Raw genomic sequence first — 25,224 nt, forward strand, 5'->3', positions numbered from 1 at the left:
CGGTAACAGCTATATATTAAGTACTCAGGACTGTTCTTCACAGCCCTTTTTCCACCACTCATGTTCTACTCAGCTCTTCCTTAAATAATGTAAGGCATATCAAATATTTATGATTGGGTCTGTTAGCAGGTGGGGAGTCTCTGAGGTTAAGTGTCCCACACTCAAATTGCTGCAAATGGAGCAGCCCGGGAACCAGTTCAGATAGTTGTTGCTCCATGTAAAGAAAAATGTCCTGGAATATAAAATGGGACTTCTGAACCAGTTTTGTCTTTTTGTATAATTAAGGTCAAATAAATGTCTGTTTCAGCTCTGTAACGTGTGCTACTTTTCTCATTCGGTAGCTGTCAAACCCGGGGGACAGGGCGTCCGGGTGGCGTGGCGGTCTATTCTGTTGCCTGCCATCACGGGGATCGCCGGTTCGAATCCCTGTGTTACCTCCGGCTTGGTCGGGCGTCCCTACAGACACAATTGGCTGTGTCTGCGGATGGGACGTCGGATGTGGGTATGCGTCCTAGTTGCTGCACTAGCGTCTCCTCTGGTTGGTCGGGGGGGTAGTGTGATCCTCCCACGTGCTACATCCCCCTGGGGAAACTCCTCACTGTCAGGTGAAAAGAAGCAGCTGGCGACTCCACATGTATCTGAGGCGGAGGTGGAAAACCCGGCTAGAGAAAGTAGAAGTGCTAACCGTGTATTTGCTCCACCCATGGACTAAACCAGCTGATTTCACTAATTAGTTCTCCTACCTGGCTGAAGTGTTGTGCTAATTAGAATCAGCTGGTTTAGTGCATGGGTGGAGCAAATACATGGTTAGTACCTCTACTTCCTGAAGCGGCGTTTTCCACCTCTGATCGGAGGAGGCTTGTGGTAGTCTGGAGCCCTCCCCGGATCGGCAGAGCGGGTGGAGCAGCGACCGGGATGGCTCGGAAGAGTGGGGTAATTGGCCGGGTGCAATTGGGGGGAAGAGGGGGGAATCCCAAAAACAACAAACCCTGGGGGCACATCTGAACATCCCACGACCTCACAGAGTTCTCTGGCTGGGTGCTTCTGCCCACCGCCGCACAAAACAACCAACACAGGTTGTTATAAAACACGAGTTATTTTATTTGGACATGAAAATACATATCTTCTCTAAAATTGTAAAATATACCTTTATAAGTAAATATGGCCTTTATTTAAAAACAGTTAAGTTCCAGTAAGCTCACATCAGAAGGGATGGTTCACTGAGATGCAGAACCCTGTTACGAGTCCTGTGGAAGGGTTTCCTCTCTCCCAAACAAACACAAACAGCACCATAGAGACCAGAATGAGTCAGAGACAATTACATTAAGTACTGACCTAATTGTGTGACACTAATTAATGTGATCCGTTGTCCTATGGAAACGAGAAATTATACGCAACCGATAAAGTATTAGCTTCCTCTGTACAACTGCAACGAAGACAGACCGGCGATGACCCCGTTCACTCACGAGTCGGAAGTTTTAATGTGGACACTGCTGTTTCTGAGCCCTTCATAAGGAGGCCAGAGCTCGACTTAAGCCTTCAGGAGGGAAAAAAAACAAGGAGGACTTGTTTCAAGAAAACACACGATACACAAATCTACACGGATGGGGGCGAGACTGTTGCTACGACGTGAAATGAAATAACTGTATGCGAAAAGCACTGTAAACACCGACACTGAGGTATCTCCTTTTCATCAAGCAAGCCCTCCTCATGTTTCCCAAATAAATAAAACTTCTCTTGTACACTGACACAACACGAACAGTACTGGTCGAAAACGAGCTAGAAAGTTCTAAATTTTGAAAACATCCCAACAGTCATCGATATTTTTTCCCCCAAATCTATTCCAATAGAATTATAATTTAGTTAAGACATTTATTTCTTTTTTTTTTGCCAATAAATTAAGTACACTTCCTGTGTGTCGGGGGCAGAGTTGCATAGTGTGCACAGGGTTATCTGGCAGTTCCAGGCGGGGTGACTCTGGTACAGTTTGACACGAGACCCACCGTCTCTCACAGGGTTCATGTCCCACATTTCTATGTCTGTATGTAGTACAATGGCCCACCTCCCAGGCCCGTGGGTGGTCCTCTCCCTCCTCGGACCAGGCACCAGGGGGCAGTGGTATCAGTCCAGCAGGGGGCGGAGTCTCAGTAGACCCAGCTGACTGGGACCCACTGGGGCTCCAGGGATAACCACTCCACTGCCTCTTGCAGCTTGTCGAAGGCCTTGTCCAGGTTGTCATTGACAATGGTCAGGTCAAAGTAGTGGCTGTAGGCCCTGCGGATTCTGGCGCTCTCGTCCACGGTCTTCTTCAGGTCATTCTCCTGATAAGAGAGGGAAGAAGAGAGAACTGCCCGTTACAATGATAGAGGTGACGAACATCTACAAAACTGTCTGCTCAGATATCTGGCTCAATGCACCACTTTGCAGGCCAAATCTCCCTTGAGAAATATAAAAAGGGGCCAAGAGGGGGTGCCCTGGTGGCTCACCTGGTAAGAGTGGTACCACATAAGGCTGACCTTACCTCCTACTTACTGCAGCGGCCTGGGTTCGAATCCGGCCCAGGCCCTTTGCTGTATGTCATCCCCTCTGCCTCCCCTGCCTTCCCTGTCTCTCTCTCGATTATCAGCAGAAAATGCCCAAAAAATAATCGAAAAAAAGAAAAGGGGGCTAAGAAATACCCTCGAAACTCACCGTTAGCAGCTTGGTGGTGAGTCCAGCGTCCACTACGGCTTTATGCATAGCTCTTAGTGTGTCCAGTTCAGGAGCCGCAATAAACACCACAAATGGCATAAACTCAGCAGTCTTCAACACTTTCAGGGCCTGTCCACATAAACACATTTACTCAAAAACTACACACACACATACAGAACTTACTCATAAAAATAAAATAAAAATAAATACATGCATTTATTGATAATTTTAGGCAAGTTTTAGGCAAACTCCACACAGAAGTTTTAGCAAGTTTGAGGCAAACTCCACACAGAAGGGCTGGCATTGAACCAAGGACCTTCTGGCCAGGAGGACACCGTGTAAACCACTAAACCGACCATACAGTCCTTTCAGACAGTTTTACTGTACTTGACAAACTGGATATTGGTGTAATTTCTACATTACTGTGAGGGGATATTATCTGAACCACACCTTTGCCCACACTATGTATACCTTGTACTGCTGTGCTAGTAGACTGACTTGCTTTTTGCATCATCAGTCTGCATTATTACTGTAAATCTGCTTATTGCCACAGGATTCAATTTCCCCACCAGGACAAATAAAGTTCATCTTATGTAGTTAAATACAGTTCATCTTGTGCAGTTTGCATGTAAGGGTTAATACTCCTGTCTGTGGCCCTGACTCAGGCATGGCGAGATGAACTGGAGTTGGTCCCCGGGTGCTGCACCGTGGCTGCCCACTGCTCAGGAGGCCGGAGCACCCGGAGAAACCCCACCACAGACACGGGGAGAACATGCAAACCCCACACAGACGATGACCTGTGATCACCCCCAAGGTTGGACCACCCCGGGGTCGAACCCAGGACCTTCTTGCTGTGAGGCGACAGCGCTAACCGCTGAGCCACCATGCCAGTTCTCCCCATGTCTGTGTGGGTTTCCTCCGGGTGCTCTGGTTTCCTCCCACAGTCCAAGGACATGCAGGGGTGTGTGTATGTGTGTCAGCCCTGTGATGGCCTGGCGGCCTGTCCAGGGTGTCTCCCCCACCTGCTGCCCAGTGACTGCTGGGACAGGCTCCAGCATCCCCGCGACCCTGACAGCAGGATAAGCGGTTTGGATAATGGATGGAAAATGGATGTGGTTTCCTTATTGGTGTAAATTTATCTCCTGAAATTGTAGTACTAAATATGTGACTAATGTAGCTCAGAGTGCCACTGTGTATGGAAATGACCTTCATTGTACTGTGTACAGAAAAAATCAATTACCCCACTGATTACTTGCAATTTCGACACTTAAAATATTTGAATAATCTAAGATACCTCGTTTAGAGGTTCCTAGTTTTTTTCTATGATGGAACATTTACGTCCTCGTGTCTTTACGTTGACCAACTCGCCAAGAACATTTCCTGGTGCGTGCAAACTCGCTCTGCTTTCGATAAAACCTGAAGACGTGCGCCTTTGGCTCACCTGAGGGTTGACGTCCAGGATGCAGGTGCGGCCCGTGTCTACCACTTCGTGAATAGAGTCGATCTTGGTGCCATAGAGGTTGCCGTCGTACTCGCCGTGCTCAAGGTAACGGCCGTCTTTGATGTCCTTTTCCATTTCCTCCCGCGTCACAAAGCAGTAGGACTGGCCGTCTCGCTCCTCCTCCCTCGGACGCCGCGAAGTGACTGTGTGTGAGAGAGTGAAGGGAGTATTGGTAAAACTTGAAAAGAGGCAAACCAGAACCATATAGCTGACCACTTAATTCAAGTCCTGAAGATCTACTTGCACATAAATGTAATTTTTGAGAACTTTTTATGGCATATTGAATAGCTAGTCTACGAATACACAGACCAGGAATGCTTTTATAGTTGCTGATTGTAATGGTTACTGTCGGGTACGAATTTCCTGGTGAAAAACGATCCGGTACATCATGTTTTTTTACTTCATCATAGCAGTCAAATGCAGAAGAGGGGAGGTTGGGTTTGAAGTAGTCTGACTCACAGGAAGTAGGCGGTGGGTATAAGCCTGCCATTGGACGACTATTTCAGTCAGAATTCTCCTCCCCTGCCGCTACCTGCGTCTTACCGTTTTCAAAGCCGCATCCCGGGCTGAGTGTGGCCCAAGATGATTGCAATTGGTTTAAAGAAATACAACAAGCTAGAGAGTTTTTTTTCTCCTATACCACAATGACAGTGGGTTCAGCCAGACCTTTCTCCAGCACCGGCACAGCACTAAAACGAAGTGTGGAGCAACATCTGGCTATGCAGGACGACATCTGAAGAGAAAGTAAAGAGGCTGTGGCTAGGGCGTCCAGGTGGCGTAGCGGTCTATTCCGTTGCCTACCAACACAGGGCTCGCCAGTTCGAGTCCCCATGTTGCCTCCGGTTTGGTCAGGCGTCCCTACAGACACAATTGGCCGTGTCTGCGGGTGGGAAGCCGGACGTGGAATAACATGATCCTCCCACGTGCCACGTCCCCCCTGGCGAAACTCCTCACTGTCAGGTGAAAAGAAGCAGCTGGCGACTCCACATGATCAGAGGAGGCATGTGGTAGTCTGCAGCCCTCCCCGGATTGGCAGAGTGGGTGGAGCAGCAACCGAGACGTAATTGGTTTGATACAATTGGGGAGAAAAAGGGGGCAAAACCCAAGGAAAAAAAATAAGTTGTGGATAACAAGCAGATATTGCAGAACATGGTTTTAAAAGACCTTTATCAACCATCTTCATCAATAAGTAAGACCCAGGTTCGAGCATGTTCATTTGTTCTGCCGTGGGGACGGTGCTGATAAAACAGCACTCGTGACTCAGTTTCCTTTCAATGGATCTCTGTGATTTCCAATGCCAAACACCGCCGCAATTACCATACCGCCATTCAAGCCGGTTAAGTCCAACAAAAATGATGATCTTCCGGACTAAGTTTAGCTGACTTAATGTATTTTTTGAAGGGCTTGTTGTTTTTTACAGAACACTTACATGGGACGGTGGTTCCGTATTTCAGGGGGTTGATGACGATGAGTCTGTTCTTTAGGCTCCGTCTCCCCACTCCCTGGGCTCCAATCAGAATCAGCGTTTTCCTCTGGAATGGCGGCATCTTGGTCACCTCCTCGTAGATCTGCAGCTCATAACGGTCAAACTCTGGTCAGGGCAGCACAGAGAAAGACTCGGCTGTTAGCTTAATGTATCTTATGGGATGCTGGGTTAAAAAAGTTATAACTGCTGGCCTCGGATGACACACATTTACCTGCATTCTTTGCAGTGAGATACATCATTCTTTTTTTCTTTTTCTTTCCCGTTATTGTCCCACACAGCATGCCTGAGAGAGGCAGAAAAGATGTCATTGGACCATTTTAGGGGTTATCGTCATGCATTTCTTGGCCATCCTGGCCACTTTAACATCAGCAGATGGATTACAAAGGAATCATACCAGAGGTATCCCAGTCTTTCCTAACAAACGCTTTCCTCTTCTCCTCCAAGAATTGACTGGGAATTAGACCAGTGGCCCCACCTGCGATGTTGCATGCCTACGGGAAAGTAAGTAGGGCGTTTCATCACATCATTACAGACTCAAAACACTGAGATTTTCCACAAAAACTGCCAAGAACTGCAATGCTCGACGAGACCAGTTTGTTAATAATTTAAAAAAAGTGCGTGTGCATGTTGGGTGAGTGAGTAGGCAGCTTCCAAAAACATCCAAGTCTCCTTCCTCTTCTTCGACAAGACTGCAGCATCTTGAGACTCTGAGACAATAGATGAGTAACAGCGATGCCACTCCCCGTTTGGCTCTATATAGCTGAGAAGTAGGTGTAGTCATATCAGGGGGCCTTGGTTCCCGGAAAAAAAAAACTCTCCTTCATTTTTTCCAATGGACAATGTCTCATGCCTCACTGTTCGAGCACTTCTCAAACACATGGATGGCCATGAAGCTTTCCTGGTTGAATCATCAGCCTGTATAAACAACTTAGAACAATGAAAAAAAAAAAGTGGTTCCTTGAAAAAAAGTCAAAGGTACAAGACCGTGTACTTAACAAGTCAAGGAAAAGTCCCAACGTGCATTGTATTTAAGAAACATCCAATCACAGAGCTTAAAATTCCGTCATCCGCGCTGGTGAGGCTTTGTAGCTAGCTAACTCTTTGGGTGAAATAATTCAACAATCCAGTCCATTATCCAAGCCGCTTATCCCAACCAGGGTCGCAGGATGCTGGAGCCTGTCCCGGCAGTCATTGAGTGGTAGGCGGGGAGACACTCTGGACAGGCCACCAGCCCATCACAGGGATAATCAAATTAACAAGACCTATGGTGTATTGTTTTGTTCCTGACTGCCGCCACTGGGATGAACTGTGTCGATGTGCAATCTACCACTTTCCTTCCACTTCTTCTGTGAAGGAGCGGTGGATTCTCTACAGTAAGGGCCACCGAGGCTCATGGGCAATGTGGTTTTGGACATACCGAGCAGACTAAAAACATGATTTCTCAGAAACAAATGTGAAACCTTTATAACCGATGGCCATGAAATAACTTGATATCTTTGTTTAACCATTCAGGAGATTTCCGTGTCTCTGTGTTGAGTATTATTGGAGTAATCGACAAAGTGAAATGCTTTTCATTCACCTGCCACCAGTTGGGGTCCTCCTTGTTAACGACGTGAAGGATGTCTCCCTTGGAGAAGGCCAGCCCTGCCTCCTTACAAGGGATAAGGTTGTCCGTGGTAGGGTTGTAGTTGAAGTGTGGCTTCAGGTAAACCTGCAGTTTGGAAAAGGCACATAATTCAGATTTTAATTCCTTTTAAATTTCAGATTTACAGCAGGATGAACATCTCTATAAATCTGAAAACCGGCACAGTAGGTTTGAAAACAGAACGGCAAACTTTAGGAGAGTAATGAAAGTTCAAATGTAAACCATGTGAATTTTCTTTAGCGGAGTCTAAGCAGATGAGCTGTCTTGAAAATGGCATCAAAAACACAATAGAGGGGTTGAGAAGAATGAGTTTACATTGGAAAATTTTTTTCAAATTGCCTAATCTCTTTATCAACACAACCGTTCCAAAAAACAAAGGGGGAGCGCAAAAACTCTCAATGTTGTCGAGTTATTTCTTATATTTTGGCAATTCCATTCAGATTTTCTGATTCAAAATTCTCATAAAATAACTACATGACATATAACTAGTAGCCATCAAACAGCACAACGAGGTCACCCAACCCCTCCCTCGCAACACGGCCCAGTGACTGACACGACTTGTGTTGTCAGTGGCAGCTGCTGTGTGTGAATGTGGACGAGGCGGTCACTGGTTCCAGTAATAAGCAACGATAAGGAAGTTCCTCAGAAGCTGGAAGGACTCGGGTGTTTCGCGGAAATGCCTGGAGTCTGCTTCTCCCTCCTCCTCCTTATATCTTTATCCTGCTGCTCTCTCACTCTTGCTCTCTCCTCCATGCCCCAGATAGCCTGTTCAGGGTTATTAATAGGCTTTCCCTAGGCTCGGTTTCAGACACCTGGCATTCTGGGTTACCACCAGGTCACACAGCTCTCACCCCACTCCCTGACAGGTATGCCCCCCGGGGCAACTCAGTGTATGCTTATATGGCCACTAAGCTGGATCAGGTTAGAGGGGCCTGTAAAATGAAGGCTGATAATTCTCTTAAGTTTAATGAGCATTGATTACAGCAGGTATCCAGAACAGGTAGGTTCTGCTGTTTTCTGTTGTTGGAGAGCTGGATAGGACCGTGGGACTGCACCCAGTTCCTTTCTCTGGATCTGTGTGTGCTGCTCACGTAAACCTGTAAAGCTGCTCTGAAGTGTGTGGGATCCATAAGGTGGGTGCATCCATGTGCACCTATCAGGCTCGCCGCTCATGTGCTGAGGCCCACGCCATGGAGTCTCGTGTGTGCACAAACATACAATCTAAAGATGCACACACAAATTGTGTATGCCGCGCATGCCACGCACATTCCCCAGCCTTTTCCACCTTTGTCTCTAAAAATGCCAGCGAAAACCCTGCCTGTTTCCCAGTTTTTGTTTCCTTTTTTTTGGATTTTTATCCCCAATTGTGCTTGGCCAATTGCCCTATTTTCCGAGCTGTCCCAATTGCTGCTCCACCCCCTCTGCCGATCCAGGGAGGGCTGCAGACTACCACACACCTCCTTTGATATATATGTGGAGTCGTCAGCCGCTTCTTTTCACCTGACAGTGAGGAGTTTCGCTTGGGGGAGGTAGCACATGGACGATCATGCTATTGCCCCCAGTTCCCCCTTCTCCCTGAACAGGTGCCCCGACTGACCAGAGGAGGCGCTAATGCAGCGACCAGGACACATACCCACATCCGGCTACCCACCCGCAGACATGGCCAATTGTGTCTGTAGGGACACGCGGCCCGACCAAACCAGAGGTAACACGGGGATTCGAACCGGCGATCCCCGTATTGGTAGGCAACGGAATAGACCACCACACCACCCGGACACCCCCACCAGTTTTTGTTTCTGTTCGGTAATTGAAGCACTGTACGACATGTGGATGTGCTGAGATTTTATGCCTCTATCTGCTGTGTTCTGTGCAACACGCACAGACAACAAAACCATCCCGTCTGTCCTCTCACCTGAGGAGGTGCAGGTGTGTCTCGGTAGCTGGGCAGGACCTTCAGCATGACACTTCCGCTGCAGTCCCTCAGCAGCTCCTGCAGCCCCTTGGGGTCACTGCCGACCTCACAACCGTTTACCTCGCGGATGATGTCGCCTGTGTGCAGCATGCCCTGCCTGTCGATCGCGCTGCCGTGCAGTATCCGCGCAATCACCAGGTCTCCTTGCTCCACCCGGAACGTCACACCCTGAAAGCCATGCAATGGTCATGAACATTCAACATCCGCACGCTGTAAATCACACCGCGGGCCTGTTTAATGACCGTTTGACTGGCTGCCATGAAAAGAACATTCACGCCACGCAACCCAGTACGACAAGTCATTAGCCTTTCCTGCCCGATGGTGTATAAAATGAGACATTTGTAAAGCAGTTACAGCACGACATCAAGCGCCGAAATGTTCCCTCGGCATTGCTGCGGTGGATATTGATGCCAAACTGTCTTACCAGCGGCTCCCCGGCTTTCTTCTGGATGCTGATCATCCTGACGGCATCAGCAGGAATGAGAGAACCGGTTAACAAGGCGTCGCTGTTCACCGCAGCGTTGGGCATCTCAAAGCACTTAGAGGCTACTTTGTCGTGGGCTTCTATCAACGACTGAGAGATAGAGGAAGGAAAAAAAGGAGGGAAATGGGTAAAAGTGTAAGTAAAAAAATTAAATTCATACATTTTAATTATATAAGAGGAAGTTTATGCAAGAAGTGGCTGGACAAGATTACATGCAGAGAGCTGTGACCTCTGCAAGATAACAGAGACGAATGCCAACGGATTTTACAAACTGAAAAATACAACAAAGAAAAAAAGACTACTTTTTGACACCAGAATGTTTAAAAGGACATAACTAAAAATCCGACAGACAAAGGGGAAAAAAAAGAAAAGGTGGTGATCTTACCCCGATATCCACAATTTAGAGTTAGCTGTAGTCTTATTTCGCAAAATGCATCAGACAATGTGAGCATTTACAGAAACATAAAGTAGCAGGTTCCTCTCCCCTTTACTTTACCCGAACAGCCCAGCCAGCTATCGACCCTAGGAGAGGACCCTCCCCCCATCCTTCCTCATGCCGCGGCCTCCCCCCTATCCCTCCTCATGCTGCGGCCTCCCCCCTATCCCTCCTCATGCTGCGGCCTCCCCCTATCCCTCCTCATGCTGCGGCCTCCCCCTATCCCTCCTCATGCCGCGGCCTCCCCCCTATCCCTCCTCATGCTGTGGCCTCTGGCTGGCAGAGAGAGTAATGGGACTGGGTGGATGACAGAGAAGCAGGGCAGCCTAACAAGCACTTCAGAGGAAATTAGGGGGTTGCGGCTGCTGGAAAAATAGCCTGTACATCGTACGTATACTGGTACACTCGGTCATGTCCATCTACCTCAGTACATAACCTGCTAACATCTATTTCAGCATCTCTGACATAATCTCGGCCCTGTGTGATGGCTCGGCAGCCTTTCCAAGGTGTCTCCCCGCCTGCCGCCTAATGACTGCTGGGATAGGCTCCAGCATCCCAGCGACCGAGGGGAGGATAAGCGGTTCGGCTAATGGATGGATGGATGATATATTCTCTGCACCACTGCACTTCACCACCTCTTATTTCGCCTGTATAAGTCCATCCTTGTGTGTGTATTTGAAGATTGTTGTGTTGTAATGTTGTTATTCTGTTAAGTATACTGAGAGAGCCACGAAACCAGAGTCAAATTCCATGTATGTGCAAACCTACAGTTAAGGTCAAAATTATTAGCCCCCTTTATGAAATCAAACAAAACCCTTAACTTTTCCATGGAAATTACCACAATCAAAAGTGTTTAAAGTTTAATTGCTTCCAAAAGAACGAAGACAAAATCTCCACTAAGCTTGATTAAGATATTTTACTGATGCGCTGAATTGAAACAAGAAAAAACAAAAATGACAAGGCCAAAATTATGAGCCCTCTGACGATTAATAGTCAATAGTGTAACCTTTCTGACTCACAACTGACAACAACCTCATATGGTAGTTCCTAACTAGGTTGGCACATGTCTCTTGAGGGATCTTAGCCCATTCTTCCATGGCAAAGTGTTCCAGCTCACCCAAATTGTGTGGTTTTCGAGCATGGACATTAACCTTGAGCTCCTGCCACAGATTCTCAATAGGATCGAGATCTGGGCTCTGAGAGGGCCACTCCAGGACCTTGATTTTGGTGTCCTTCAAAAAGTTTTGGACCAACTTGGATGTATGCTTCGGGTCATTGTCTTGCTGGAAGACCCAGCAGCGATCTAAAGCTAGACTGGCAGCAGATTTATATACATTACCCTTCAAAATGTCAACATAATCTTCTTTCTTCATGTTCCCATGCACCCAAACAAGGTTCCCTGTGCCTGAAGCAGCAAAACATCCCACAGCATTATGCTCCCACCACCATGTTTAACTGTGGCAACTGTGTTTTTAGGGTTGAAGTCCTCTCCCTTCCTTCGCCAAACAAAAGCAGCATCCACGTGCCCAAACAGCTCAAGTTTAGTCTCATCAGACCAAAGGACAAACTTCCAAAACTCATGCCCATGTTTAAAATGTTCAAGGGCAAACTTCAGTCGGGCTTCGATGTGCCGCTGTGTGAGCAATGGAGTTTTTCTTGGACGATGACCTCGAAGCCCACCAGGATGAAGAGCCCTCACAACAGCCTTCCTTGAAACATCAAGTCCAGAAAAGGCCAGTTCAGCAACAGCCTTCTTGGCAGAGATCCGGGGATTGTTGTTAACCTCTCTGACTATTTTCCTCTCCAAAGTTTTTAAAATCTTGCACTTTCGACCACGCCCAGATTTGTTTCTAACAGAATTTGTCTCCTTGTGCTTTGCAATGATGCAACACACAGCTGTTCTAGACACTGAGAAACACTTGGAAATGGCAGTATAGCCTTCCCCCTTAAGATGAGCATCCACTATCTTCTTTCTGAGTTCCAGACTGATTTCTTTACTTTTTGGCATGATGAAATTACCTCTTACCAAGAATTTAAGAGTAGTCCCTCTCAGTCAAGTTTTCAAGTGCCACTAGCCCTGTTCATTGGAGTCCCTTAAGTGGAGTTCAATGCTGATTGATTGCTCAGGTGTGTTTTGAAAGCAAAAAATAAAATTAAATTAAAAAAATCACATGGGGGCTAATAATTTTGACCTTAACTGTACATGGCCAATAAACATGATTCTGACTTATATGCCACCATTTTAAGCAGAAGTGGGGCCATTTTATGCCACAACTCACCAACCTATTCATCCTCAGCATCTCTCATTTTTGCCCAAAAACGGCGATTTTCAAATTGTGTCCCGTGCGTAGCCATGTGTATTAGTCTTCTAAGGGCCGAGGAACACTGTACCTGAAAGTGAGGCTCCTGGAGGATTTTGGCGAGCTCGGCGGCTGAGGCATCTGTCTCTGCCAGCTTGGTGACAGAGTCCAGGACCTCCGTCACCAGCTGAACGTTGTTATCGCCCACCGCCTGCAGCTTGACATCCTCAAGACGCTCATGGGCCTACATGCACACAAGCAGGCAGACACACACATTACACACAATCAACCTGTGCAGTTGTCAAAGCTGCTGGCAGCGCTTCGCTCCGTTGCATCAGAGACGGCCACAGCATCTTGTGCTTGCAGACTGCCAGTGTTATCATGTTCACCAGAGTAGAACAGGAAACGCTCTTAAATCACATTACACATCCAAAACATCCTCTGTGGAGGAAGGGCAAAACTGATTGTTCAAAAATCACACCACAAACAAGAGATTATGATTCTGCAGCAGTGCAGACAATTCCCATAAACTACCTACACAGCAGTTTCCCAGAACACGAGTTCAATACCCAAGGCAAAATCAGTGTGGTACAAAAGGTGACGATAACATAAGAAAGATAAGATAAGCTTTATTAATCCCCGAAGGGAAATCCAGGTGTAGATAGCAGCAAAGAGGGTAAAACAAAAGACATCATCAGAGTAGAATAACAGAGGTAGATAGATACAATACTTTTTGTATTATTTGTATATTACTTTTGTATTATTTTTATATTTTTTATATCATTTTTGTATTTTTTATATTTTTATACTATTTTTAATACTTGTATTATTATTTTTGGCAATACTGTATTTTGTTATAGTCATGCCACTAAAGCAAATTGAATTTGATAGATAGTAGAGGTCAGTCACCTCGGGATCAGAACAATACTAAACCCAACATTAATAGTAACAATACTAAACAACATTATAGATATGAGATCAGCATCTACACATAGATTCTGGATATATATATATAGCGTTTTTCCCCGAAACCGCCAATGGTGCTGAGAGTGCTCAACTAATGAGGAGTGAAATATCAACACGGATACAGGAAAAAAGATTTTTTTTCTTTATAAATGTATTTCTAGTTTTTCCCCTTATCCCACGGTAGAGGCTAGTTCCCATCGATGCAGAGAACGGTCAACTGAGCATGTGCAAGTACTCGTTGCCTCTGTTGATTGGGTAGGTTAAGGTTAGGGTTAGGGCGGGGTTAGGGTTAAAGTTAGCTAATCAGACGCAGAGTAGGGGTGGGTCTTCCTACAATCCTAGCGCCTAGATGCTACGGAGGCATGGTAGAGGCATTTCGCGCCTGCTCAGTTGACCGTTCTCTTATCTTATATCAGGCAGCTGGTTGTCAGCACCTGGGGTACCAGAAGCTCAAAACAAGAGTCAATAGCAACAGCAAAATAAGCTGTTTGGCATTGGCAGAGAAGATTTGGCAGATTTTTCATGGGCGCAACCCACATACTCAGCTCAGCTGCTCATCCTACAAATGCATGTTCCTTACAAATGTGGCACCATTTAAAAGGGAAATAAACAGGCTTTCCAACTGTATAAGATTTATTGCCAAGAAGCATTGTTACAACAAAGAAATAATCTACCAAACACATATTTCCTTACTTTTTGTGCTAAGTATATATAGTATATCTGTGTGTGTGTGTGTGTGTGTATATATGTATATATATATATATATATATATATATATATAACATAGCATATACACACATGCCACCTTAGAATTGGTGTTCCAAGTTGCTTGAACTACTGTCCAAATTGTTCACTGAACTGCTCACTGAGAAGGAATATCCAGTTACTGACATATTAAAACTCAAGGAGTAGTCTTTTAAAAATGTCAAAAAACCAAAAACAAGTCTGTAGGTGCCAACAGTACTGCATATTGTAAACACATGTATATGTACACACACATGATTAGGGTTTCTGCAGGTTTCAACAAGTTAAATTTAAGACTTTTAAGACCATTAGGAATTCAATTTAAGACCTATTTCATGTCCAAACTGGCAAAAAAAAAAAGAGTGTTTTCTTGCACGAGGTGCAGCGGGCTTCAAATTTGTAATTTTCAACAGGCTTCAACCAAGCACTAAAAGCACTATCCTCGAGCCAGATCACGTTGAACTTGCACTTATTAGATGAAAGTAACGTTAACAGAAATTATTTTAAATTATTACTTCTAGAAGGAGCTTCTTTTTCTTTTTCTTTTTTTTCGACGAGGGGAGACGCACGTTAGCCGACACACCACATGGCAACACACTAGCTGGCTGTGCGCCGATAAATTCTGACCGGGCTGCACAGTTTGCATTAGTGATTACTTGGTTTCATGTTGGGTTCATTTTATAAGTTTGTTTTAGGCGCGATCAATACATTTTTTTTCCAAAAAACACATTTAAAAGTGAGACTGAGGGCGTTCGGGTGGCGTGGCAGGCTATTCCATTGCCTCCCAACATGGGGATCGCCAGTTCAAATCCCCGTGTTACCTCCGGCTTGGTCGGGTGTCCCTACAGACCCAGTTGGCCGTGTCTGCGGGTGGGAAGCCGGATGTGGGTATGTGTCCTGGTCGCTGCACTAGCGCCTCCTCTGGTCGGTCGGGGCGCCTGTTCAGGGGGAGGGGGAACTGGGGGGAATAGCGTGATCCTCCCACATGCTACGTCCCCCTGGTGAAACTCCTCACTGTCAGGTGAAAAGAAGCGGCTGGCAACTCCACATGTATCGGAGGAGGCATGTGGTAGTCTAAAATTCAGATGATTGGATTTTCAACTGTTTAAGACTTTTTAAGGACCCGTGGAAACCCTGATCATTTTAAATATGCCTTTCTAACTGAGTGATTACGAGTAGACCCCGTAACGTCAGCCAAATCACATGACAATAACAACGAATGCTTCACATGTCAGCACTGAGGACAGTTACTTATCGTGTACATGGCACACGAGTCGATGAAGATGATGATGTATTACCTTGGCAAGAGAGTGGACGATGGGGCTCTCCATGATGCCTCTGAGGAAGATGAGGTCAATGTCTTTGGCTCCGGTGCCTGAGGGCAGCTCCTTAAGGTTGTCCAGCACCTGCTGCATAGCTAAAAGAGAAACCACGTGCCATGGATCAAACGAATGGACTGGCAACTACCATAAGTTTAAGCAATTTAAAGCTTAAAGATTTAAGACAAAAAATTGGGCTTCACAAACTCCGCTGCCTGTCTTGACAAGTTTTACAATCAGTTAAGTAAGTTTGCGTATCAATGGAATTTGAACGGTTGGATGCTCTAATAAAAACATAAAGAACGTAGGCCTAATTTAAATTTCTAATAATTGAGGGGGCATCTGAAAATATCTAGAAGAGTTTTAGAGGATCTATGTATCTATACTGAGCAAAAATATAAAAATAATTTACCAGGCACTTCGATTTCACATAATTTCAGCTACAAATACACCTTGGTTGATCAAAGATACCCCAGCAAAACACAAGGTGGGGGTCATGGAACAGATTAAGTCGGTATCTGGTTTGACCACCATTTGCTTCATACAGCAAAACATCTCCTCCACAGGGTTGATCAGGTTGCTTATTGTGGCTCGTGGAATGACGTCCCACTCTTCTTCAATGGCTGTGCCAACTGGTACACACTGATATATGCACCAGTCCAGAACATCCCAAGCATGCTCAATGGGTGACATGTCTGGTGAGCATGCAGGCCATGGGTGGAGGCACTGGGACATTTTCAGCTACCAGATATTCAGTACAGATCCTTGTACCATTGGGCCATGCATTATCATGCAGAAACATGAGTTGATGGTGGCGGATGAACGGCACAACAATGGGCCTCAGGATCTCATCCTGGTATCTCTGTGCATTCAAATTGCCGCTGACAAATTGCACCCACGTTCTTTGTCCCTATATGCCTGTCCCTACCAAAACTCCAACATCTCCATGGGCCACTCCTTCAACAAAACTGGCATCAGCATTCATCACTGAAGAGGACCCTTCTCCAGCATGCCAGGGGCCACTGGCAATGAACATTTGCCCACTCAGGACGATTAAGGTGCCATAGAGCATTCTGGGATGAACCCTGGTAAGGACATAGAGCACGCAGAAGGAAACTCCCCCGAGACAGTTTCTGACAGTTTGATCAGAAATTCTTCGGTTGTGCAAACAGACCGTTTTCATCGGTTGTCTGTGTGGCTGGTCTCAAATGATCCTGCGGGCACAGAATCCGGATGTAGTGGTCCTCGGCTAGTGTTGTCACATGTGGTCTTCAGTTGCGAGGTCAGTTGGCCGTACTGTCGAAATGACTCCGGAGCAGGCTTACGGTAGAGAAATGGACATACAATATTCTGGCTACAGCTCTAGTGGACATTCTTGAAATCAGGCCAGTTGCACAACCTCTCAATATCTGTGGCATCTCTGGCATGATGTTGTGCAGTGTTAGTGTGTGTTTAGGTGGATTGTGTTGGCAACAGATTAAATATGATGAAACAAGATGAAATATACAAAAACTTGTATGCAAAACCAGAGAATCAAGCTCATAGCAAGCACAGAAAAAAAATCTTGGATCATTTGCTACAACTCATGAAAACTGGGGGCAAAAACAAAAGTGCTGCATTTATATTTTTGCTCAGTGTAGAGATACTGAATGGGAAAGGAAGTCAATGGATTTATGCAAGGACACACATGCAAGCCATGAGCAAAGGGAGTGACGTAGTACACATTTTTGCAAATGTTAAGTGTCACAAAATGACATTCAGAGCTCCAGGAACTTTTGCAGATCTGTCTGAATGAGACAGAACTGTCTGATAGTTTTTTGTGGGGGAAGGATGTTTGGTTTATCTAACAGCCAATAATATTTGGGCATTTCTGGAAGAATGTGGACGTCAACGTGCCATTGGCTAGCTTCAGTTAGGCGGTAGAAAATCACTCTTCTCTCAATCTCGCTCCAAATTCAATGGACTTTTTTTGTCAGCGTACGCCCGCAAGTGCAGGTGACGAAACTAGACAATTCTGAATTTTTCAGAGAGAAAAACATTATCCTCCGATGCAAAGATAAAGCAAACCATTCTTTGTAAGCGTCTACAACATACTGTTAAACAGCCGCAAATGAAGTGCAGAAAAAAGAAGCTTATAAGAATCAGAATCCACAAACCTCTTTGTACAGGCTAAAGACCATAATAAATGTTAAAAAAAATCTGTGGCATTCAAAACATTTATGGCAAAAAAACAATGTGAGCTTATTAGCCCTTAGGACCCGCCTTCATTAAACCTCTAAATGAAAGCAACTTAATTTAATTTTAAACCCCAAATCTATTTTGCACGAAGAAACAAGCTGTCCATCACAAACTTTGTGACTCTCTGGGTTTTCCCTCTTCACCGTGCAGAAAGACTGCATTTAATCAGTGGACACCACTCGTTTTTATAGGGTCAAACATGGCCCAGACAATTTCTTAGGGTCAAAACTGACACTAAGACAATCTTAGTACCCTAGTAGTGTACAGCTTTCATGGAAATATGAACAAAAACTATGTTTCACTTTTTCTAATGTTGGGGAACAGTCATCAAATTTCAGGTTGAAAAAAAAAAAGATCATTTAGAGTCAGTCTTTTCTCTGCTGTTAAACACTGATATGGGCCTTTTTGCCCCGTAAGACAATAGAAGGGTTAAGAATACAACAATGGAGGAACAAGTAGACAGGGAATCAATGGACAATAGCAGCATCACCAACAATCAAGCACAGTCTCACACATGAATCATTCAATTCACAGATCTCCCCGACACTGACCGACAACACAAATACATTACACTTAAACTGGCATAAACTTAAACAAGCATACGGAAACTTACACTAGCATTTGGCAGACATTTAGTCTGTCAAATACCTAAATGTAGCGTAAATGGTTTTGCACAGATGAGTTCCAATATATATATATATATATATAGCTAGAGCCCCATCAGTGCAGTATGTAGAGTCAGTAGCTGTTCTAGTAATTATTTCACCATAAATACTTTGATTGGTACATACTACATACATTATCAGTAACCAACCCGAGTCAGCCTATGTAAGAATCTGAAAAACAAAACCAAGGTGGCCACTGTAATGCATTTTTAGACAATAATTTGAAACAATATCTGGACGGTTCCTTGCACTAGGACCTCTCTACGAAGACCTTACCTGAGCCTGACTTGGCATTGGCCACAGTCATGTTTTTTTATCACTCAGGTCGGGAGAGACGAAACCTCTCGACGCACGGTCAAAAGCTGCCTGTCTCCTCGCTAACTCACAGAGCACCTTGCGGGCTGGAGAGGGCAGAAAAACCACAGAAGACAGCGCGTCAGTGTGAGCCAAGATCTCCGTACAGGCCATGTCATCGGAGGGGAAGCAAGCGGGCATCAGACGCTGACAGTCATCCGCGTCGGTCTGTATATGTTGTGCAGTGCATGCCAATAAAGGGAGAGTACACAACGGCCTTGTGCCCGAGATGCTCGTCTTCGCACAGTGAAAGCTTACATATTGACGGGAATGACAAAGAAGGCCATTGAATCACAAAGGATGGGATTCCGGCCTTCTGGCTGAAGGTTGCGCCAGCCAGACACACACACATGCAGGCCCCGGGCGACATCCTGTTCAAACACACTCTCCAAACAGAGTGGCAAAACTTGCCCCAGCCAATGAGTTGGTGGGTAGGTGGGAAAACAAAATGGGCTTTTACAGCACAAGCAGTCCGTAAAATCCAGACTGTGCAAATATCATCGTGAATGCGGCATTGTGAGACCGTAGTCTATCGTTTTCATCCTCACAATGTTAACACGGAGTGTGAAAAAATAGCAGGCGATTATACTGGGTGGGGAAAAAAACCAAGCCTTTCAACTCACCTATGAGTGTTGCACGAATCCAGTGTAGCATACAGACACGGAGGCAGCCGCCCTCTTACACAGCACTCATCTGGTAACCCTGGACCACAGGAGGGAGGGAACACAAAAGAGTTTTTGGCGGCGTAAAATCTTGTTCAAATGTTGCCAAACAACGACACATCGAAACAAGACAAATCGATCATTGAATCCGGCGGGCTGTTCAACAGCAACTTGCGCTATTCAGCAGCTGACTCCAGACCATGAGCATCTTCATCTCTCAGTGTTTCTGTTCATTCACCAGTATTACCATACATCCCTTCCGATTGGCCACGATTATCATGTGACCCCGTGTGGGTTTAAGTCTCATTAGCGCCAGCAAGTCAGATTAGAGAAGCTTACAAAGAGTGTGACTGTGGAGAATTAATTGCACTAAAGTCGATTTATAAGATCAGAAGTCAACATTGTGAACTCGGTACAAATGACCTTCTTAAACTCTGGTGGCCTAATTTTTTGTGTGTGAATTAAGCTACTGTAAGTCCCCGGTTCTTTTTATGGCAGTTCACAAGACCCTTTTTGCTGCCTCACGGTTAATCCGTCTCAATTAGAGTTTGTTCAATAGTGAGAGGAAAATTTCCGAGTTTTCTCACAACATGAAACGGAGGAAAGGGAGAGGATATACGACCATATGGTTGTTGGAACTGGCGAACCATTCTAATTCTGTTGATAAAAACAGCGGTAAAAAATAAGGGCTGGTGGGAAATTCTGCGCAACCACTGTAGCCAAAGCATTCTGAAAACTGTCTTTTATACTGCCACAACAGTACCATCAAAACCATCTCGAGCAGGTTAGACCACTGTAATGCCCCATTTGCAGGATTATCCAAACAGTCGGTAGGACGGCTTCGGCTCATTTAAAATGCAGCAGCCAGAGTCCTTACACGTACGTACACGTAAATGTGAACATATTACTCCGGTATTTAAATCACTCCACTGGCTCCCGGTACAATACAGAATCACTTTCAAAATCCTGCTAATAGTCCACAAAGCTCTTCATGGTTTGGCTCCTCGGTACATTTCTGACTTGCTCACTGACTATAACCCGATCAGGCCTCTCAGGTCATCAGGCAGAGGTTTTCTCGCTGTACCCAGAATTAGATCCAAGTCGGGTGAGGGTGCCTTCGGTTACTGTGGTCCTGCTCTCTGGAACAAGCTGCCGGCTGACCTGAGGACCACCACAACTCTGTCCACATCCAAAAGCAAACGCAACACTTTCCTATTCTCCCAGGCTTATGGTTAATCACTGTGTGTGTGTGTGTGTGTGTGTGTAGCTGTATGCTGCACTTGTTTCTTATACAGTTGATTGTTGTTTGTACAGTTGCTTGTTTCTTGAACACCGCATATGTGCCTATATGATAGGCACAGATAACGAAAACAAATTAAATGGAAACCCCCATTTTTATTTGATTGTGTTGATGTCTTTTGGGTTTTTTATTGTTGTATGGTACGTTTAATGTATGTTGGGTGTATGTGTCATTGATTCAGTTTCTGCAGTTTACTCATGCTTATATTCATATTGTTTGTTACCAGCGTTCATGTCACGTTTATGCCTATATTTTATATTTTGTCTTTTATTAAAGTAAAGCACATTGAGCTTACTTATGACATAAATAAAATGGTCATTGCCGTAACAATACAGGTATAGTCCTGATAGCAGGACACAGATTAGTGCTGTGACCAAGCTTTGAAGTCACGTTCAAAAGCCCACCTCTCATTTGTTAAACAGAGGCTTGTGCATTGACACTGGCAGGGTGGATTGATGAGAGGATGAAGGTGCAATAAAAGCCAAAGAAACAACCCAATTATAATGTCAATCTAGAAGATTGAATAAATAAAACTAGTAAAATGACAGATGCTGGCTGCACTGCATGCGTTTCGTTTTGGCAGGCAAGGGTGAAGGGGGGGTTCAAAGTTCAAAGTATCTTCACTGTCCCTTACAGGGGAACTGGCTTGCAGCCAGGATATACAAAAACACAAAAAACATTACAAATACACACAACACCAAAGCACTGACGGACAACAACAAACAAGTTGTAGTGGGCAAAGAGATTTAACGGAGTTCATTCAGCATCAAGGTCAAAGTGCAGAAATGAGGTATGCAGTCTGTGCAAATAAGCAATCTCCAGACAACAGTAAAATGCTATCTACCATTTAACAACTGAACGGCATTAGGGACAAAGGAAATCTTATATCTCTTAGTCCACATACCGGGCACCCTCACCCCATGCCCCGAGGGTAACAGTTCAAACTCTGACTGAGGTGAAGGGGCTGATCTTGGCACTCCAGAAGGGAAGTAGCCTTTCTGAACACCTGCCTATTACAAAGGTCGGTAAGCTGGGCTGGACTCCTCCCTGAAATCTTACCAGCCATTTCGATGAGGCTACCGAGCCTGTCTTTATCTGCCAGAGTCAAATTACCACACCAAGAGATTCAATAAAACGTCTACAAAAGCCATCACCTCAGAGGGGACGTTAAAAGAACACACTGGCAGGGTGGGTTGATGAGAGGATGAAGGTGCAATAAAAGTCAAAGAAACAACCCAATTATAATGTCAATCTAGAAGACTGAATAAACAAAACTAGTAAAATGACAGATGCTGGCTGCACTGCATGCGTTTCCTTTTTAACAGGCAAGGGTGAAGGGGGGGGTTCAAAGTTCGTCAGGAAAAAGTTGTTGGATATTTTTTTGTCGCGGAAGCAACATGAAATTCAAAAAACTTTTTTTTTTGTCCAGAAGACCCAGGTTATTCATAGCTGACCACCAGCTCAGTGTCAGCACCTTTCATGCTGGTTAGTACAGCACTAGGATGAGTCTTTCTAAAGCTGGTTACGTTAGTTTCTTTCTTCTTCTTCTGGAGAAAGGACTCATCACACCAAGATACAAAAGCATGGCCCATGATGTTGCCCCTCCCCTTCCGGAGTGTCCTCCGTTTAACACGCTGAGGTTCCGAGACACGAGCAACGCCGTTACCGGCCACATAGGAGCACGTTCATCACAATGCTCAAAAACTAGAGTGACGTTGACAAGTCACCTGGGGAACATCACACGCACCGGAGCCCCTTCGAGATCTTCATTTTGTGACATTAGCGACAAATCTAGATGGACGGCGTCTGAGACAGACACATATCAGCGGACAGACACATATCAGTCTACGTCACACAATCAGTCATTCACTGAAACCGTCATAGTGAGAGAGGCATGGGTTGCCAGCAGGAAGCCGGGTGACCTGACGAGGGTCATGGGCAGCTTTTAACGCTCGGTGCTGAGATGAGTCGGTAGCTCGTGGTCTGCAGTGCTCTCACCGAGTCACGAGTAAGGGATTGGAAGTCACCTAAACGAAATAAACCCTAACAAAAAAAAACAAAACATGTCGTTTCACAAGCCCAGTGACGTGAACGAGCCCTGGCACGCAAACACGCTTTTGGCACATGTGGGAAATCTTACTCGACCCGCGACGCTACATGAGGTAGCCTCTGGCCAAATGCGGTTCCATCCCCACCCAAACAAAAAATCAACTTTAAAACCAGCAGTGACTGAAACTCAATTTGGGTCACGAAAGCTGACGCCAGCATGCAACAAATCAAATAGTATCCACAGACTGTCAGACCGGTATAAACGTTGATTCTGGGGACAGGCACCAACTTGATGATAGCTAGGCAGCTAGCTAGCTAGCTAACGTGTAGGCGCTAGCCTACCCAGCCAAAAAAAAAAACCGCTAGCATTAGCTTACAGGTAAAGCGTATTTAACAAGTTGTACTCTTATTATTAAAAGTACCTATACATAAGAAAGCGCAGGTCGGGTGAGCTCAAATAGGCTGTCTAGTTTACGCGGAGATTCATCGTTTTTCTGCACGTTTGTACGAGCGACTAATTAGCGGTACACACAGCAAGCGCGCTAGCTGCAAACTCCCGTACCGCTCCGCACCGGCCGCAACGTCATGCGGCTGGAACTAGTCCCGGCCGGCGCGAGCTAGTAGCGCGGACTGCCGCCGAGCGCACCGAGCCGGCGGCGCAACGTCTCAAGCGGAGTTTTACCCGAAATGAAGCGAAGAAATAGCAGCTCACTAGATACGGGACTCGAATTCCTCGACGGCATCCGGTCGTACTCTCACGGCTCCATTCATGTTAGAACCCCAGAAGCGTGTCACCCATCCGCAGGCGGCTGCCCGCGCCCCCTCCGCCTGCTGCGCTGCGCTAATTGAGACGTGCAGATGTGCTGACATGTGTCCGAAATCTGCCCCCCCCCTCTCCGCCCCCCCCCTCATTATTATTCACTGTTACTGAAGGACGCGTGTCGCCCAAATGAATGAGAGAGAGAGAGAAAATCGACCTCACCCCGCCAGTGTCAGAGAGCTTCAGAAGACATACGTTAAGGAGCGTTACGTAATTTTTTTTTCTCTCACAGGCTCCGTACAGGACCCCCCCCCCAAACTCCTCATGTAACAGCGCATTAAAAGAAAAACCCCACCATTTACCTCTCCTTGTGGGTGGGAAGCGGAGAACCTGACGCAGAGAAGTTTTAGGGTCTTGACAGCAGCTTTAGAGACCAAGGAAAGCCTGAATCCACAGTGCGCTATTTTTTCAGTCTCCTATGAAGTCTGACCCATTGCTGCTTCACGTTAAGCAGACAACTTCAGAGCTCAGACTGAGTCTGCTCGGGCCGACAGGGATGTTAAGTATTTATTCTTTACGGTTTCCCCTTCCTAGTTCGCTAATGGAGACGCTAGGTGTCGCTGTTGTCGCACACAAGGACATCTGATTTTGTCGCTTCCGCCTCTGCCCAACGCCATTTAAAAACGTTTTAACGAATAATGTCCAGCATCAAAGGAATAGCGTGGTAAATGTTCACGTGTAGGGATAATAGACTACATGTTGGCTAATTAATGAGTAGTCTATATAGCTAAAGTGGTTTGACCAGGTGAGGCGCTGCTCAGCAGGGCTGGCACAGGATTCATTGGCTCAGAGCCGGAGTAAAGAGACCATCACATTAGGTGGACTCCATAGCCCGGGTTCATAATATAAATGAAAATTGAGATAAACTCAGTGTCTGGTTATAAAATGGTAACATGTTTTGCCCACTAGGGTAATATAAAGCACCAAACAATATCCCGTCCCCACTGATGCTGGTCACTTGTTTGACACCGAAGCTGCTTTCTTTTAGGACAGCCTTATAAAGCCAGTAACTCTCAAGTATTTTATTGATCTACAACATGTTCATAACAGGGTTAACTAAAGCAACACAGTCATATGACTAGTTTTTGAGGTATCCAGGTCACTTGATAGGATTCAACTTAATCTGTTGCCGAGGACAGTAATGGTACATCCCAGACATCTCTTTTTTAGGATTGAAGAATAATTACAACACATTGATGTGATGTGATGTGATGTGATGTGATGTGATGATATGATGTGATGTGATGTGATGTGGTGAGGTGATGTGATGTGATGTGATGTGATGTGGTGAGGTGATGTGGTGATGTGATGTGATGTGATGATATGATGTGATGTGATGTGATGTGATGTGATGTGATGTGATGTGATGTGGTGATGTGATGTGATGTGATGTGATGTGATGATGTGATGTGATGTGATGTGATGATATGATGTGATGATATGATGTGATGTGGTGAGGTGATGTGATGTGATGTGATGTGATGTGATGTGGTGATGTAATGTGATGTGATGTGATGTGGTGATGTGATGTGATGTGATGTGATGATGTGATGTGGTGATGTGATGTGATGTGATGTGGTGATGTGATGTGA

General features: G+C 45.5%; 1 protein-coding gene across 3 annotated transcripts; it reads right to left on the reverse strand.

Annotated features, from left to right (window-relative positions):
• Positions 1-1,099: 1,099 nt before the first annotated feature.
• Positions 1,100-24,090, reverse strand: pals2a (protein associated with LIN7 2, MAGUK p55 family member a). 3 transcript variants are annotated; one of them, XM_056285907.1, is made up of 14 exons: positions 23,525-23,644; positions 19,425-19,503; positions 18,724-18,848; positions 15,524-15,642; positions 12,607-12,759; positions 9,720-9,869; positions 9,236-9,463; positions 7,258-7,389; positions 6,073-6,169; positions 5,890-5,961; positions 5,622-5,783; positions 4,133-4,335; positions 2,692-2,820; positions 1,100-2,321 (listed from the first exon to the last, which is right to left on the reverse strand). In XM_056285907.1, exons 3-14 carry the CDS (start codon positions 18,752-18,754, stop codon positions 2,145-2,147), a joined length of 1,653 nt encoding a protein of 550 aa, XP_056141882.1. In that variant the 5' UTR covers positions 18,755-18,848; positions 19,425-19,503; positions 23,525-23,644; the 3' UTR covers positions 1,100-2,144. The 3 variants fall into 3 exon arrangements, with proteins under 3 accessions (XP_056141882.1, XP_056141884.1, XP_056141883.1); XM_056285909.1 differs by lacking the exons at positions 18,724-18,848; positions 23,525-23,644 and adding an exon at positions 23,935-24,090; XM_056285908.1 differs by lacking the exon at positions 18,724-18,848.
• Positions 24,091-25,224: the final 1,134 nt, after the last annotated feature.

Source organism: Lampris incognitus, chromosome 9 (genome assembly GCF_029633865.1).
Source record: "Lampris incognitus isolate fLamInc1 chromosome 9, fLamInc1.hap2, whole genome shotgun sequence".
NCBI classification, from domain to species: Eukaryota; Metazoa; Chordata; class Actinopteri; order Lampriformes; family Lampridae; genus Lampris; species Lampris incognitus.